General features: G+C 45.8%; 1 protein-coding gene across 1 annotated transcript; it reads right to left on the reverse strand.

The window, feature by feature from the left end:
• Positions 1–88: 88 nt before the first annotated feature.
• si:dkey-110c1.10 (unconventional myosin-Vb) lies at positions 89–17,876 on the reverse strand. The gene is made up of 34 exons (XM_010871665.5): positions 17,469–17,876; positions 13,710–13,820; positions 12,569–12,737; positions 12,073–12,217; positions 11,662–11,818; positions 11,261–11,486; positions 11,037–11,150; positions 10,675–10,787; positions 10,331–10,599; positions 10,131–10,212; positions 9,766–9,906; positions 9,347–9,478; positions 8,978–9,061; positions 8,625–8,774; positions 8,325–8,422; positions 8,113–8,199; positions 7,636–7,962; positions 7,187–7,343; positions 6,753–6,992; positions 6,333–6,557; positions 5,653–5,746; positions 5,439–5,575; positions 5,075–5,302; positions 4,827–4,927; positions 4,622–4,733; positions 4,265–4,373; positions 4,023–4,145; positions 2,370–2,521; positions 2,060–2,149; positions 1,578–1,716; positions 1,159–1,465; positions 856–1,030; positions 523–603; positions 89–390 (listed from the first exon to the last, which is right to left on the reverse strand). The coding sequence occupies exons 1-34, from the start codon at positions 17,496–17,498 to the stop codon at positions 229–231; spliced, it is 5,067 nt and encodes a 1,688-aa protein (XP_010869967.4). The 5' UTR covers positions 17,499–17,876; the 3' UTR covers positions 89–228.
• Positions 17,877–17,987: the final 111 nt, after the last annotated feature.

Here is a 17,987-nt window from a genome sequence, read left to right on the forward strand (position 1 = left end):
ATAATAGGGAAATTGTACTGTTTTTTATTTCATAAATCAATACTCTGAAGAAACAAAGACATCCAGATGGCCATTCTAACAGCTCAATCAGGAGAGCAGTAATGATTCATATTTTATTTAACATATACATTTCACACTTAGATATACTGTACATCCTCCAGGAAAACAGACAGCAACATCCAAATAAGAATAATCACCAGTGAAAGACATGGGAGGGTTTCGCTCCCCTCAGGTCCTTCGCAGGAAGGAGATTTTGAGGGAGTCTGGGATGTCCAGCTGGTCAGCACGGATGGGCGAAGGCGGCAGGTAGGGGAATGTGACGGGGAACACACGACGTACATCCAGCAGCAGCTGTGGAGCCTGATTGCCTGAACGCTCTTTCAGCAGACCCTAATGACCGCAACAAAACCAAACTACTGGTAATTAGACCACCCAACCACAGAGAAGGAATTAAGGCATAATGGAGTTCACACAGCATGTGAAGATAAATGATCCACTATAGTATGTGGTAGAATACTGTACCTGCACTACACGGATGAAATTGAGTGTTACCCTCTCCTCTAGGTCACTGTGAGGGGTGTACAGGGTCAGAATCTTCACAATCTGAAGCACAAGAGCCCAAAAGTTATTTCATCTCAGTGAAACGATGTTCTGTAACAAAACATTCCATTTGGACGTACAGAACGTGCATGGTGCTGTAGCAAATATAAGTGTTGTCAGAACCATATAGGATTTATTCTATTGCAAAAAAAATAAAAACATCCAACATATTGACCTGTACACCCTATCAATACCAAGTAAAAAAATTTTTAATAAACTATTGCATTAGTGCAGTCATAGTGAGAAGGGCACCACCTGCTGGGTGGACAGAGCATTGCAACTGTGAACAAGGGCCTGTGCATCCGCTTCTGTCTTCTTGCCCACTTGCAGCAGCTGAGTAGCCTGGATAAGAGGCTCCAACAAGGCCACAGCGCCCCCTGCCTGTAGCTCCCGGCTCCGCAGCCACTCCTCAAGCAGACTGACATTATACCTGCAGGGCCACAGCAGAGCAGCAAGACTGGAGTCAACAATAGCTTGGTTTGCTACATGCAAAAGGCCACCTTGAAGGCCCCTCTGCTTTATCCTATATGTAAGGTCTCTGTCAGCACGTCCACTGACCGTATCTGCAGGCCACGGCTCCAGCTGCACATGTCCTTGCGCAGCAGCAGGCTGTTGAGGGCCGAGGCAGAGAGGAGGTGGGTGAGCTGGCGGAAGGCCTGCTCCGTCACGGTGGGTGGCAGGGCCTGACGGGACAGGGCCATGTGGAGGGCCCCTAGCACGCGAAGAACCGCGGCCATACTGGGGGCCTCGCCAGCGCCCCTCTCCCCGGCCCGGGGGTCAGAACCTGTACGCTTCCTGGAGCCACCCAGCTTCACCCCGGAAGCAGACAGCCCCGGGATCATCTCACTCTCTAGCATGGAAGGAACTGTGGGGGACGGAGGGGGAGGAATGACAGAGGTGCCACAGAGTGGGGGTAAATATGATGAACTGTTTTATTTGGGTAGCGGTTGAGCTAAGTAACTAGTCAGTCGTTGTACCAATGATAGGCTGCAGGCGGCTCTCAGTGACAGACAGTAGCTGCTGATAAGACTGAATACACAGGTCACTCAGTGCACGGATGAAGTCACTCAGGTCAGTGGTCAATGGAACCAGATCCTCAGTGCCAAGAATACCTTCCTAGAGACCCAGAACAAATGCAATGTGTTAATCCTACAGTACAATGAGATAATGGTTTTTATTGCCTTCAGGCTTATAAGAAGGTGCTGGAGTGTTATTCTGTTAACATGGTCATGACAACGTTAGTTAGATGTGGAGTTATTACTTGTCTGGTGGAGTGTTATTCTGTTAACATGGTCGTGACAACGTTAGTTAGATGTGGAGTTATTACTTGTCTGGTGGAGTGTTATTCTGTTAACATGGTCGTGACAACGTTAGTTAGATGTGGAGTCATTACCTGTCTGGTGGAGTGTTATTCTGTTAACATGGTCGTGACAACGTTAGTTAGATGTTGAGTCATTACCTGTCTGGTGGAGTGTTGGGTCAGAAGGTCAGTCAGGAGGCAGCTGTTCTTCAGCCACATTGCGGTCATATCCACATCATTACAGTGTTTCTGATGAGACAGAGAAACGGCATAATCACACAAAAACCATGTGCTGTGTGGGTTTTAGCAGTGAATTTGTAGTGAGGACTAGAACTCCGAAGTCTTCACACAAATAAAATCAAGGAAAATATGTAGAAGTGAGGACCCTGGTATCCATGTCTTGAAATAGTATTTTAGCATTAAGGTTGTGGTAAAGATAAGGTTAATGTTAGGGAATGTAGTTGTGTACTTTTAAAGCGCCCTTTATGGCCGTAACTGTAGCCGCGCAGAGGGAACGGGCTCGGGCCTTGTCACCACTGCCGTCTGCCTGGCGTACACACAGAAACAGCACCTTGGCAGCCAGTCCAGGGGGCAGGGAGAGGCCAACGTCCACCCTCACGTCTGGAAAACACAAAGAGGTAGGAAGACACAAAACAACTAGATGGTGATTAGTGTTGAATTTGGACACGCACAAAGATTTTATGAACTGCCCTTTTTTTTCATAATCAACCTTTGCTGGGGCAGAGGTTAGGGCCAGTTCAGAAGCTGTTTTTGCTTTGTGGGGTATTTCAGGGGTTGGGGGTCAGGTAGATTTATTCATCTGCATTTAGCATGTTAAACTACACAGATCAGCCATAACATTATGACCACCTGCCTAATATTGTGTAGGTTCCCCTTTTGCCACAAAAAAACAGCCTCGACCCATCGAGACATGGACTCCACTAGACCTCTGAAGGTGCTGTGGTATCTGGCCCAGAGACGTTAACAGCGAATCCTTTAAGTCCTGTAGGTTGTGAGGTGTGGCCTCCATGGATCGGACCTGGTTGTCCAACACATTTCACACATGCTGAGATCTGGAGAATTTGGAGGCCAAGTTAACACCTTGAACTAGTTGTTGTGTTCCTCAAAACATTCCTGAAGCGTTTTTGCTTTGTGACAGGGTACATTATCCTGCTGAAAGTGGCCAGTGCCATCAAGGAATACCGTAGCCATGAAAGGGTGCACATGGTCTGCAACAATGCTCAGGTATTGTGGGTGGTACGTGTCAAAGTAACATCCACATGAATGGCAGGACCCAGGGTTTCCCAGCTGAACATTGCCCAAAGCATCACACTGCCTCTGCCTGCTTGCCTTTATCCATAGTGCATCCTGGTGCCATGTGTTCTCCAGGTAAGTGACACACACGCACCCAGCCAACCACGTGATGTAAAAGGAAAAGTGATTAATCAGACCAGGCCACCTTCTTCCATTGCTCTGTGGTCCAGTTCTGATGCTCACATGTCCATTGTAGGGAGCAGACAGGGGTCAGCATGGGCTCCCTAACTGGTCTGTGGCGATGCAGTCCCATATGCAACAAACTGCGATGCACTGTGACACTTTTCTATCAGTACCAGCATTAACTTTATCAGCAATATGAACTACAGTAGTTCGTTTGTTGGATCAAACCACATGGGCCAGCCTTCGCTCTCCACATGCATCAATGAGCCTTGGCCACTCATGATGCTGTCGCTGGTTCACCGCTTTTCCTTCCTTGGACCACTGTTGATAGGTACTGACCACTACAGACCAGGAACACCCCACAAGGGCTGCAGTTTTGGAGATGCTCTGACCCAGTTGTCTAGCCATCACAATTTGGCCCTTGTCAAAGTCGCTCAGATCCTTACGCTTGCCCCTTTTTCCAGCTTCTAACACATCAACTTTGAGGACAGAATGTTCACTTGCTGCCTAATATATCCCATCCACTGACCGTTGCCACGATAACAAGATTATCAGTGTTATTCACTTCACCTGTCAGTGGTCATAATGTTATGGATGAAAAATGCCTTTTGCAAAAGCCCCAGACTGGATCCTTAACAGGATATGGCTGGAATTAGAGTCAGGGTTAGAGTCAGGGTTGGTGAACCTGTGATGAGAGTCTTAATCAGTTTGGCCTCATCCCTCTTCCTACACTCCAGCAACCCTGTGACAGTCCCCTCCTTGGCCTGGGGAGCAGAGGAGTCGACAGGGGGCTGGACCAGCTCTGGACCTAGGGAGACCAGCAAACAAGTAGAATAGATACGGATGATTTATCATGCATGTAACACTTTATCACTTTAGCAAACAAACATTTATTTTGAGGTTTGAATCAAAATGTTTTGTCCAGACCTGTTAATGCCAGTAGTCTCCGGAGTGTCACAGTGTGTCTCAGCTCCTTCAGTTCTCTCCTCATTCTGCAGACCTCCTGCTCTCGGGCCTCCACCAGTTCCAGCAGGTACTGAGCATTCAGCATGTACACGACTGTCATTTATAATCAAGTCAATTCAGTCCTTCTGGGTGATGATCTTTTCCAGAAGGACTCACTGTAGCGAGTGCATACACTTTCAGTACTGCCCAGCGATAGAACCCACAACCCTGGTATCGCTCCATTCTCTTAACAGGTGAGGTACACAGGATGGCACTTACAAAGCCACAATCCTTGGATTCTAATCCTCAAGATGCCAGACCAGTGAAATGAGGTCCTACCTGCTGGTCTGCACTGGAGGGGTCGGAAGAGGTCAGTTCAGCATGCGGGCGCCGGGCTTCCAGGTCTGCCTCCTCCTGAGAACGCTGGCTCCGCAGCTGGGCCTCCAGAAACCTGACAGGTGCACACAGACAGGGAATCTATCCACATAATGTCATGACGAAATGATATTGCTATCAAGGTACTGATCAGGGAAAAGGAACTGACTTGTTGGCCACACGTACAGCATCATAAGCATGTCCAAGGTCTTCTCCTGTCATCTTTTCAGCAGCGTCTTTAACCAGGCCCATGTTCTTAATCAGTCTGTCCTTTAAGGTAGGACAACATAGGAGACATGTTGATTGACAAGTACACACACACACACACTTTAGCTATCCTTGTCAGGCAATCTATCGTGTGTGTGTGTGTGTGTGTGTGTGTGTGTGTGTGTTTATTCAAGGGGGTGTGGTCCTCACCATAGGTGAATCCACATCAGGCCAGGTTCTCCTCTCGTGGGTGAGGGACGTTACGCTAACCCTCTTCGCCTCCTCGTCAGAAGGGAAAACAGGGCAACCGGAGAAGGGAGGTGTGACCGGGGAGGTAGGAGGGCCAGGAAAGCAAGGCAACTTCAGGGACACGGATGGGGACGGGGGGTCCAGGACCAGGCTCTGGTTTGAGTCGGTACGTCTGTGCCCCCTGGAGTGCTGCAGAGGAAACATTATTAACATTTTTATTTTTTCCCCCTCCAGCTGTACTGGGCTTTTATCAGTACTGCGCTGAGGCGTCACGCTGGCCAAGCAGACAGACTGGGACCCAGGCTAGTTGATAGAACATGAGTACCTCAGTGAGCATGCTCATCTCTCTGAGGTTATCATATCTCTGCTCCAGCCTGGTGAACTCTCTGAGCAGACCCTGATATTTCCTCCTCTCTTCGTCCAGCTCAGCTGTGAGAGTCTTATCCTGCTGGGCTGCACACTCTGGACGGACACGGACACGCGATCAGAAACTTTTAGAGAAACGCACTGATAAAAACACTGATTATATTGACACCTACTCTCTTGAGCCTTCTCTTGCGCTAGGAAACGGGCGCTGAGATCCTCCTTCTCCTTCCTCAAAGAATTCCTCTCCGCCTGCAGAGCCTGCAACTCCTGTGTACATTGCATTGGAATTGCTCAGGTTGAATAAAAACCTTCAGAATCTGGATTCGATATTGTATACAGTGTCCTCCAGAATGACTGCACCCCTTGATAAAATATTATTTTAGAAAGACAACAATTACAGTTATTTATAGCCTATCAGCTTACACTCATATTTACATACAATATTAGTGAAATTGAACATTTAATATTGGTAACATTATGCACACATATTATTATCTTACAACATGGGGAATGCCAGAGAAAAGATTATGGCAATAATTCAAATCAGCTGAAGTGGTGATTAACCTGCCTAGAAGAGGACATCAGTGTATTATGCCCTTAAAAACAGTGGGGAGGAGGAGGGTTTGATAGGTCAAAAAAAACATCACAGAAAAATTGCAGAAGTTTGTGGAATCTTTGGAGTCAATAAGTTAATGTAAATGCTGATGTAGAACCGCATTGAAATGGCGTATGTGTCTATGAAATTGTTCTAACTCTGAATAGGATGTTGAGACACACACTGACTGCCTTTGGGGCCCTCACTGCAGCCAGGGGCCCTAAGGGATGAGACCACCACGTGTATCCACGGACGCACCTGTGTGAGTCGTAGAATCTCCTGGCCAGCCCGCTCCTCTGCTTTCCTCCTCTCCTCCATCTCCTTCTCTGAGGCAACGGAGGTGGGTCGAGCCTGCTGGGTCTGAAGCTGTGTCCGAAGCTGGTTTTCCAGTTTCAATAGCGCCCCCCGCAGTGCGCTCAACTCATTACTGTGGGCTTTGCGCTCCGCCAGCAGGGTTTCTCTCAGAGCCTCGCTTTCCCTGGCCTGGAAACAGAACATACACAGGCAGACACTGGAACATAAGTTAGGCTTTTCGCGTATTCATGCTTTGCCACTACCTGAAAACCTGTCATACAGCCCAAATAACAGCCTCATAAAAACACCTGGGCCAATCCATCCACTCACAACCATCCCAGCCCCTTCCCTCTCAGTCCCAAAACAACCTCCAGTCTCTCTCACCTGGTGGTCAGCTCGGAGTTGCAGCTGCATCAGCTTGACTTCCATACCCTTGTTGAGTTCCCGGAACTTCTCCACCGAGCGGGCCTCTGCCTTCCGCCTCAGCAGCTCCCTCCTGGCGGCCTTCCGCCTCACGCAGCACTGCACCAGCACCACAGCGGCCCGCACCCGCCGGAAGGCCTGGCGTGCCAGCCAGCCCCGCACCGCAGACTGGAGCAGCACAGCCGCCCTCTCCACCACCGCCTGCCAAGGGACAGTGCAGGAAATGTTGGTTTATAATAATCACAGAAGTAAGGATTATAGAACTCCAAGAATAGTCTAGAGCCTGGATCAGAGTGAAGACCCTGGTTGTGTCCCGCGGTCATTCCTTAACGGCCAGACAACACCGGACACATTAACAGGTGCATCCAGAGGCCTATGTGCCAGTATTTCCTCACCAGTCTGTGTTGGCGCCGTGCCAGGGTACCCCTGGTGAAGGCCTGGATGGTGACCGTGGCCTTGCGTATCGTCAGGAACATCTGTCTAATGGCCACCATGCGATAGGTCTTCTGGATGACCACCGCGGCCTTGGTGTAGCGCAACATGTCGGCCAGCCTGCACAGCACAGAACGGAAAAGGACATCAAAAGAAGGTGTCATTTCAGCTAGTTTTTGAAGGAGTTTTAGGAGCCAAAACAGTTACCCATTTTTGTGTAACACTTTGCTATATTCTGCACTGCTTGTTTCCATTTGTTCTGAATCTGATTTGTACTGTATGTTACACGTGTTGGGGCTTTGGATCCTGGGGTGTCTTTAAATAGCTGCACTAATCTGGGCAGAATTATATGACCGTTCACAGAGCAGACTGAGGTCATTATTCCACACAGGCTCTGTCCTCGTGCTCTCACCGCCTGGCCAGGGCTCCTCTGGTGTATCTCTGGATGGTGAGGGTGGCCCATCGGGTCTTGTGGTATCGCCTGCGTCCCAGCCAGCCTTTCACCCAGCTCTGGATGATCACCCCCGCTGCCCTCAGCCTCTCCGCTCTCAGCCTCTCCAGCAAAGCTACCTGCCCGGCCCGGAAGAACACTTTGGTCTTCCCAAAGCAGTACTGCTCCGGGTCTGGGATCAGCTGCGGCAAGGCCAACTGGCACAACGCCTGGATCTGCTCCTGGTTCCGAACCCCACTCCCACCCAGCAGCACCCGGTAACGGCTGTAGAACTCAGCATACGTCCACCTGGAAGCAAGAGGTGGAGGATGGGAATTCGTTTCACAAATTGGGCGCAACCTTGAAGTCTTGGATTGTGTTTTCATTGGTTTGAAACGTACAGCCTTTTAAGTATATGAACTAAACACGATACATGCCCGTCTGCATGCCTTGCAGTACCTGGATGGGAATCCTGCAGCACTGATGCGTATGGTCTCCAGAACCCCGCAGGCACGGAGCTGCTGGACCGCTCTTTTAGGGTCAAACCTGAGAGGAAATCTGTCATTACACCAGATGGAAGTGCGCATGCACAGAAATACACTAATACAATAAATGGATTTTAAGTTTACTGACATTTGACAGACACCTCCCTCCACAATACACACACTCACACAAAGGGCTCTTTAAGGTCATTGGGCTTTATACAGCGGACGTAGTGAGGGGTGGTGCTGTTCAAAGCCTCCATCAGCAGTTGTAGAGACTGACGAAACTAAACAGAGGAACACACTCAGTCCTGAGTACATTATACAACAAGACAAACATGGATGCACTACAACATGCACTGTAAAGCAGCCAGAAAACTAAAATGTAATTAAATTCACAACAGGGAATTAACACACAGTCCATTTTAATTAATGTAGAGCCCGGGCTGTATTGTTGCCTGGCCATAGCAAGGGAGAGACATTCAGTACCTGGAAGCTCACGGTAAGTTTGTGTTCTCGGTGAGCCCTCTTCCCAGGGCCAGAGCACAGACTCCCATTGGGTATTGAAGACTTCCCTGCGGACAGGGACAGATTGCCCCCTGCTGGCGCCTGCTGGAACAGCTCTGCCACCAGCTCTGACTGACAGAAAGACAGTGTTAGTAAGTCCTCAACTGAGTCACCTACTGACTGATATCACCTCAATAGACATCTGAACACCGGGTCCTCAAGGAATCTGCACTCTAGGACAGTTGGACAAGATTTGGGGCACCAGCTCAGAAGGACAGTGTAAATCCTCCCTATAGACAGTCCATGGTTCTATTTCAGAGACAGGGTAAACATACCTGACTAGCTCTCAGAACGTTGATGGGTTCCTCAAACACGGTGTCCCGGTTCTTCTCTAAAAAGCCATCACATTCATATTGCACCTGAAACACCAAAGAAAGTATTAACTAACACACACACACACACACACACACACACACACACACACACACACACACACACACACACACACACACACACACACACACACACACACACACACACACACACACACACACACACACACACACACACACACACACACACACACACACACACACACACACACACACACACACACACACACACACTCTAACTATGGAACAATAAAACCCAACACTTTCCATGAACTCTTATTTTCCTAGCCATCCATTCTACAGGGGACTCACCATGTCAGCAAAGTGCAGGATGATGAAGGCAGAGTTGGACATGCGGGGTTTGCGGAAGTGTGGACTTGGTTTGTTACTCTGGTGCTGATCATACAGTTTCCTTGCCCAGTTCTCTTCTGAACCTTTGGGCATCTGATAAAGGGTTTTCTGGATCAATGTCTTTTGCTTTTTACAGAAATACTTTGAAGTTTGACTTTCAACAGAACAACAATTTTGTGGCAGGGCTTGCTTTTGAACATAAGGCAATCATCTATTTCAGACATTTTTTGGGACACAATCCACCACAAAGCACCCCTAGCTCTCCCCGTGCATCCAGTGATGATTTAGCATCACGTCCTGCGAACATTATTTGGATACATTAGCACAAACCAGACAAAACAATGTGGTCGTGATAGAAACCAGGACTGTTACTGCCTGACCCTGCACTCCTCATCCAGCAGGTCGAGCACACCCAGCTGTCCCTCAATGAGAGCGATGCACGGTTGGTTATCGCTGAACTCTATCCTGCTCCAAGGCAGCTCCTCACGGACATACTCCTCCTGCTCCAGCTGGAAGACGTGCTAGGGATCGGAGAGGAGGAGAGAAACTGGTTGGGATGTAAAGTGCGCAAAGCTGTCATCAAGGAAAAGAGTGGCAATATGTATTTTATTTCATAGTTTTGATGTCTTCCCTATTATTCTAAAATGTGGAAAATATTTAAACTAAAGAAATACACTTGAATTGGTACAGTAGGTAACACAAACACACACACACACGCGCACGCAAACACATGCCCGTAACTCACCCTGTTGAACTGTTGCTGCAGTTTTTCATTAGCATAGTTTATACAGAACTGCTCAAAACTATTCTTCTCAAAGGTCTCAAACCTGCCAAAGAAGTGGATGAAGGGAAAAGAACATCTAAATACCACATTGAAACCACAATGTTACCACAGCGTTACAAGAACCAGTTCATCCTCCCATTACCCAAGTCCTCGTTACTCACCCATAGATGTCCAGCACACCGATGAAAGCCTTGGGCCGCTGGCCCTGGGCACGCAGGGCTGAGTTCAGCCGGGTCACGGTCCACATGAAAAGCTGACCATACACATGCTTAGCAAGAGCATCCCGGGCCTCTAGGGCCTGCTGACCAGACATGGGCTTGACCAGCATCTCTCCCCCTACCGCCAGCTTATGGTGGCAAAGCCAGTGTGCCATTTGGGTCCGCTCAACCCCCAGCAGATTGGAAAAGACTCCCAGGGAGCGGTCTTCCCTCTAGTTATTTGACAGAATCATGAGCTTTGGGGGGGGAAATAATAGGGGAAGTTACAAGAAATAGAAAAATCTTACATCAATGTAACTTCTGTCACCACCTCTACCGCTGGCCTGGATGTGGACATTGCCCAGATGCAGAACAGCTGCCAGAATCCTGAACAGCTCCATCTGCTGTTCAGGGAGCACACCTGTATGAGTACACACACACGTATGGGCACCAGAAAATAGAAATCGCATGCTCCCTTGCCCTAAACCTAACCCTTATCCTAACCTCAATAAAAGTTACATTTATGCCTAAACTTTACCTAAACGTAATGCCTAACCTTAAACAACGCCTGGACCTTAAAGAAACCCCAGTTCTAACTCTAAAATGAATTGTAAGTTTGACCCTAAACCCTGAGCCAGAAACTGACTTTTGCCTCATGGGGACTGCATACCCAGTATTGTTAATGCATTGCGTGTGTGCTCCAGATCCATTATATCATCAGTGCCTGGGATCTGCAAGGAATCTCTCCCTCCCTGGTTTGTGTAGTGGAATGTTTCAGCGGCATCTACAGAAACACACAAACACCCAAACGCACACATGATGAACAATGACATGCCCTGCCAGGCAAATGACTATTAAATTGTTTTGGGATATTGGGAGTTCATGAAGCCTTGCCCAGTTGGAGTACTCTCATCTCTGGCAGGTTTCTGGAGGAACACAGCTGGTAGAAGATGTGATAATTCCTCTCTTGGGATGACTGGAAGACCACTCGAGACTTCTCCAGCAGATATGTCTTCATGTTGGCCCCGATGATATCTCCCTTCCTTCCAAAGCCGATCTCAATGTACTTTCCAAATCTGCTACTGTTGTTGTTGCGGGTAGTCTTGGCATTCCCAAAGGACTAAAGGATTAAAGACAATCAAGTTAAATATGTTTTAGCTATTACCTTTAGAACTTAAACTTCATATACTACTAATGTTTTGTATGCCGAAGTATCCTGAAAATTCACACTATGAATTGCCTACAGAATTACCAGCTTGGGAAATGCATCCACACATTGGCCCACATGTCAATACCTCCATGATGGGGTTGGAGGCCAATACTCTCTCCTCCACACTGGTCTGCTGGGCGGCTCCCCCAACCACTGCGAAGTAGCGCATGGTGAATTTGGCCGAGACAGTTTTCCCAGCTCCAGACTCCCCACTGATTATAATGGATTGGTTCTTCTCCTCTCTGCACAGAGACAACCACCCACTCAGTAGCCATTTAGAACCCCAGAATCACTCGGCAACTCTTGACAAAAGGTTCACTTGTTTTCTAAGATCATCCATAAGTCACCCACATGTTATCTACATGGTTTTTAGAAACAACAGCAACGTCGGTCTGAAACCGCAAAGACCTTGACACGGTACGGCGTTAACAAAGGGCTTATAAAACAGAGGCCAAATGAGAGGATGACCCCTAGCTCTTGACCCTTAACACCTGACCTGGTCATGGTGCGGTAGGCTTCTTCTGCCACAGAAAAGATGTGAGGCTCCATGTCAGCCATGTCCTGCCCGCTGTATGCGTCTATCACTTCTTCCCCATAGATGGGCAGCTGGTCATATGGGTTGAGAGCCACCAACACAATCCCTGGATTGAGCCATTAGTGTGAATGAGTTAGGATCAGTGAGAATTCTGTACATTTAACTTTTTGGTGTCTTTTTAAAACTCTGTCTGTGTCTGTCACATAATGGAGAACACATAACAATCCAATATGATTGTGTTCTCAGGTTAATATTTATCTAGCATATACAGAACCCAATCTATGAGGTCAAAGACAGGGCCATAGAGGGCATGGCCCTGTAAAATGTGTTAAGTACAGCTAGTAAACATGGCATGGCATCATAAAAGGAGGAGGGTACAGATGTCTGTTTCCTGCCAACCCCCTCCCCCCATTTCAACAACATGCCTGTGTCCCTCCATAATAAGCAGTTCTCTTACCACAGTAGGTGTAGATGCTGCTGTAGTCCAGGAATCGGACCCGCAGGTTGTGTAGAACAGCAGGCTCGTGTAGGAAGCTAAGAGCAGTGAGGTCATTCTCCCCCTCCAGAATATCAGGGTTCCCTAAAGGGGGGAGGCCAGCGGGGGACGCCACTGGGTACAGCACCTCCTGGAGACGCAGGCGGATGAAGGGGGGCACAATATACCAAGCAACTCCAGGCCCAATTTCATCAATAACAATGGCTTAATTAAGTGGCAGACAGATCTTGGGTATTACGTCCCTGCATGCTCTCTCTTGTCAGAATAGGAAGGGGGCATGGGTAGTGGACACGGGCCACATTTTTCTCAGACCTTTAGAAAAAAAGTTACCCTTTAACTGAAGATACTTCGACGAGCGAGGGTCACATTATGTACACGTATTCATTATCAACATGCTTTTAGGGTAGGATAATTAGCGTCCACTACAGTTCCACCTCTTGGCACACACAACATAGCCAGTTGTCAGAGATTAACTACAGCCTTGTTGGTTCTGTATGGCCCGGCACGTTGGATGTAGCAAGAAATGACACAAGCTTACTGCTTCGACTGCCTACAGCTTCCCCCCCACATATCAAGTACAGTCATCCTGTCTCCTTAGGCTAAGGTTTTCCTTTAATCGTTAAAACGTTAAATCTCAGATGTTCAGAAATGTGATGCAAAGACAAGGGCTACATTCAGGTTGATCAAATCAAAGGAGTGTGACAGAAATGTGAGACAAGGGACAAACAATTCAACAGCATACAGTAAGAGGGGGAGGAGCTGCAACTGTAAAGAGTTCATAGAGAATAAAGACACGCACAGAATGTGACCCACACAGAAGAGTCTGCATCTTTAGTGAAAGTGATTTCACCCACGGCCTCCAGTGTCATTCTCTAAATGAATGACAGTGTCGCACGCAATCCTGGTTCTATTGCACACAGGTCTGAGCAGAACACACCAGATAGGAAAAACTGAGAATTCGGCCCCAACAAGGTTTTAGGTATATTGAGGTTATGGTTTAGGGTCGGGGATAGGAAAAACGGGGAATAATAATTTGGGTCACCAAAAAGGATAGAAAACTCAAATGTGCGTGTCTGTGTGCGTGGGAGAGCGAGCGTCTCACCCGACCATCGTTGATTTGCAGCAGCACATTTTTGTCTCCAGGGCTGTAGTCCTGGAGGAGCTTGGCTGATACCCATACTTCATCTGGGTCAGGCACCCAGACACTAGCGCCCTGTTACAGTAAAACATTTATTCAAAAACACTGAACGTATTCAACAAGCTGAAAAACTTAGGGAACTTGTGTGGGGGGGTCCTATACTAATGGCCAACACTCTTTTCTGTAACGGTTTCACAAAAGGTGGACCAAGCCAGCAACCAGCGGTCTAAAACAAAGCTGCAAAGCAAAAATGCGGAAGAAAATAAATAAGTGTTACCTCACACAGAACATTACAGTCTTATTACAGTGTACCTTTTACTGCCAACTCCCACCCAAGCAAGACATTTGTCAACTATCAGCATAAAACATGCTTAAATGTTGTTAAAAATTAACACTGGTCATCCTTTTCTCTCAGATTGGATTACTCATTATCATTCAGTTCAAACATTATGCCAGCTATTCCATAATGGCCACCTAAATGCAAAACACCATCATACCTGTAGACCAGAGATGGGCAAAGAAATTACACTGACAAAAAAACTAAAACCAAAGTATCTAAATAAAATAGTAAGTACTTACAAAATATTTCATTTAGTTAAAAAAAACAATTATGTTCTACTTTGAACATACACAATATATTTTCCCACACCCCTTAACATTCTCAGTGACACACCTTTCGCACAGTTCCCGGCAAGCATTTGCTTTTTTAAGGAGGGTAAAAACTGACTATTTTAATGTTTCTTAGTGAAGACTGAGGCAAAGGGTGTAGATGGATGTTAAACCCTGGTCACGGGCAGGATTTTGTGGAAAATGAAAGCAGCCTTTGAAGCTTCTGGACACTAACGATGCGACATCAGATGGAGATATGAATCACATTGGTCAATGAATGGACGGACATATACCCATAGATATATCTATGCTTATAAACAAGGTTGTTTGAATCCTGGATGCTGATCGGCTGATAGGCGTGTTACATGAAACAGTATACCATGAATATGACGTCACATTACTTTTTACAAATCAAACTGTTTGGCAACATAAGAGCAATAAGGCATTTGTGGTGTTTGTGATATATTGACAATATACATAACATTACAGGATATAACATTACAGCTAAGCACTGTGTTCAGGCACTCCTCAATGTGTTATGCCTAAGAACACTCCATAGCCGTGGTATATTGGCTATATATCACAGCCTTATCGTTTTGGTACACCACTCCCATCCAGTAAACTGTCAACCAATCACATTCAGTTTGTCATTCTGTCTCACGCGGTTGCTAAGCTAATTGTCACAAAATCTATTGTAGAAAGTCAGGTTGTGAGCAACACCCAATTTTTTCCTTCAAAAGTATTGATTAAAAAAAACTATATATTCTAAATATTTACAATATTGGGATTCTTGTTCAAATAATGAATGCCAATGTTGGGTTTCTGAGTTGGCACCCAACACACTCCCATGCACTTCTTCACTGAATGCACTTCTCGTCCAAGAATTGCCTACTAACAAGGTATGGATCACAAGGTACAGGTAATGTAAGCAAAGGACATCAATACGATTCCAGAAGTTTCTAATCTCCCCAAATGTATCTCTGACAACACTCATAGGTTCAAGTTCAACTTCCCAAATTAAATTTACTCTGGAATCCCCAAAAAGTGGGGCAAGTGAAAGTCTGTCCTAATATTAGATAATTTATTATTATTAAATATTATCCTAATAGAAAACTGCGGTTGTGACCAAACCGTTTTGGCTACAATCTAGTAGTTCTAAGGAATACATTAGTGTTATCCCCCTATGTTGCACACAATTATATTATGATTTTTACTCATGCTTTATAGAATCCAATTGTATTGCAAATAGCGTTTAAGGCCAATACGATGGTATGCAAGTATTTTTAAATGCATTGCCCTCCACAATTATTGGCACAATTAGTAAAACGTCTTTGCTCAGAAATGTTTCCCTTATTTGTGACAAGTATTGAGACTTCTATTTTACATACGTGGAGCTAAAACAAACCTACACAAGTGTATCAAGGCTTGGCAAAAACACGTATCCATCAATGTTTTTGTTGTTGCCGATAGCATGCGTATATTGTCTGGACTTTTAGGGAGTCCATTTAGGGAATTGAATGTGTCCTCCCATACAACAAACTCACATTAGTCCAGATAATTACGTTTCTTGGCCAACCATGGCGGCAGCACTTTTATAAGTATTTGCAGTTATTTGAGTCCAACAATGACTCAGAAACAACTCATGGATTCCCAAATGTTTCTGGCCATGTCATTTTCGAATAAAAAGAATTGCTACCCCACCATGTAAAAAAATGTGATGTAGTTGTTTAGGTAACTCATGTCTCAGGCCTTGTTCTGTATAACTGGAAAATTGTTCTTTGATATACTTTTTTTTCATAATACCATTTTAAAATTAAGTCAGCCCACATTTCACAGGTGATGCTAGTTTGTAAAACTGCTTCAGTAGATAATACGATGTGCGGTTAGAGACAGTTGTTGAAGGGACTATCGATAAAGATATTTGCATTCGTCAAAAAAAGCTTTGCGTAGCAGGTGTGAAACAGAAAACATTACAGTGTCATTAACATGTGGATATCATCATAGAAGCTTTAACTGCGTTGATTGCTGAAAAGTGTTCATTTAATATTCCATATTATCTGCAGTAGCCTAATGGGTAGGCTTAATGATAAGGGCACATTCTTAAAGAGGCCTAGGTTTGGTCTACTTCAGTAGCCTACCTAAGCAGAATATATTGTAACGACATGTCGTCTCCACCGCTTAGGAACGTTCGTTTAAGATTTGGATTATAGGATGGTTTGTCAGTTTAAACGAAACAATCCAACCAAGATGTGGATTCCACATTTAACGCTCACGAATTGGAAGTGGAGGAGGTGGCCGCCAGAATGGATAATCAGGTTTAATTTCATAGCTCGAGGACAGACAACAAATGCTTCCCTTTGTCGACTCTGGATTTGATCTGCTAGCTTTAACTGCTAGGCTACTTGTCATAACTCATTTTTAAACGTCTAACAAAAAAATGCACAAGGGCCCAAACCCACCTTGCACGGAACGATTCTCTATTCAATAGCCTATTTGTTGTTCTCCTCCCTTATAGAAAGGCCTAGAATACCCTTCAATGGGAGGATAGGAGAAACCATTGCTTAGCGGCAAACTGAAAACTAAGGAGTCATGTTTTTACTCTGGTTAAGTGGGCTAATTGCTGTCATCTGTGACAGACTTGTAAACGTGTGCTTTAAACAATGTAGGCTACATGTGACGGACAGGCCAATAAATGGACTATAGACAGACTTCAAACTAGGTATAGTTGCGGCTGCAATCGGATTTAATTGTAAAATACTCTTGCTTGACTGTTCTGGGGCTGATGAGCTCGATATTCGCCAAACTCCAGCTGCTTCAGATATTAGTAAGTCTCAAGTTTGTGGAGTTAAAAATGTAATCTGTTCTACAATACTGTGTGTCATAGCATTCAATGTATAATAATCAATGTATTGCTTTCACGTTTGCACCACGCGTCCAATCATTTGTTCTTATCTACTGTTCTCTAATGCAGCCTAATTATATACTGTAGGCCACGAGCGGTTTAGACAGCATATGAATACCGCCGTTGGTTTCAATGATTTCTATCCGTCATTGAACGAATCAGTCAATTGCGTCTATTAATTTACGGTTAAATATACTGTCTCAAAAACTTACCTTGGTGTACAACTCAACAGTTCCAATCATATTTGTTAGCTTTCACAGATAGGAACACCCTGCCTTTAAAGGCCCTGACCAATTTCAGAACGGACTGACTCTTAAACTATTCCAAAACACAAGTATCCTCTCTGAGATAGCTGTCGCTTCTCCTCCGTGTCCAAGCACCACTCCGTCCCTACGCACTTTGTTCTGTCAGAAAGGCTGTGATAGATTAAAAAAAAAAAAAAAAACTTGAACTAAGTTAACTGCTCATCTCAAGGAGGGGCTGATTGAGATGTAAGGTTAACAAGCACTTCCACTGTTTAATTCAATGTAGCAGTTAACCCCAAACTGTGTAAACCCTCTTTCAGAAATACTTGGGAGGGCTTCCGAACCACTCGGCCCGGGAACAGGACAGTGAAACCGCTTGGGCAAAAAAACTAACATATTTTACATAGTTCATTAATCACGACTAGCCTTTTCCGCGCCGCCTAGTATGTGAGCCATTATCACATCACTGATTCCTTACATTGGAGG

Source organism: Esox lucius, chromosome 8 (assembly GCF_011004845.1).
Source record: "Esox lucius isolate fEsoLuc1 chromosome 8, fEsoLuc1.pri, whole genome shotgun sequence".
Lineage (NCBI taxonomy): Eukaryota > Metazoa > Chordata > Actinopteri > Esociformes > Esocidae > Esox > Esox lucius.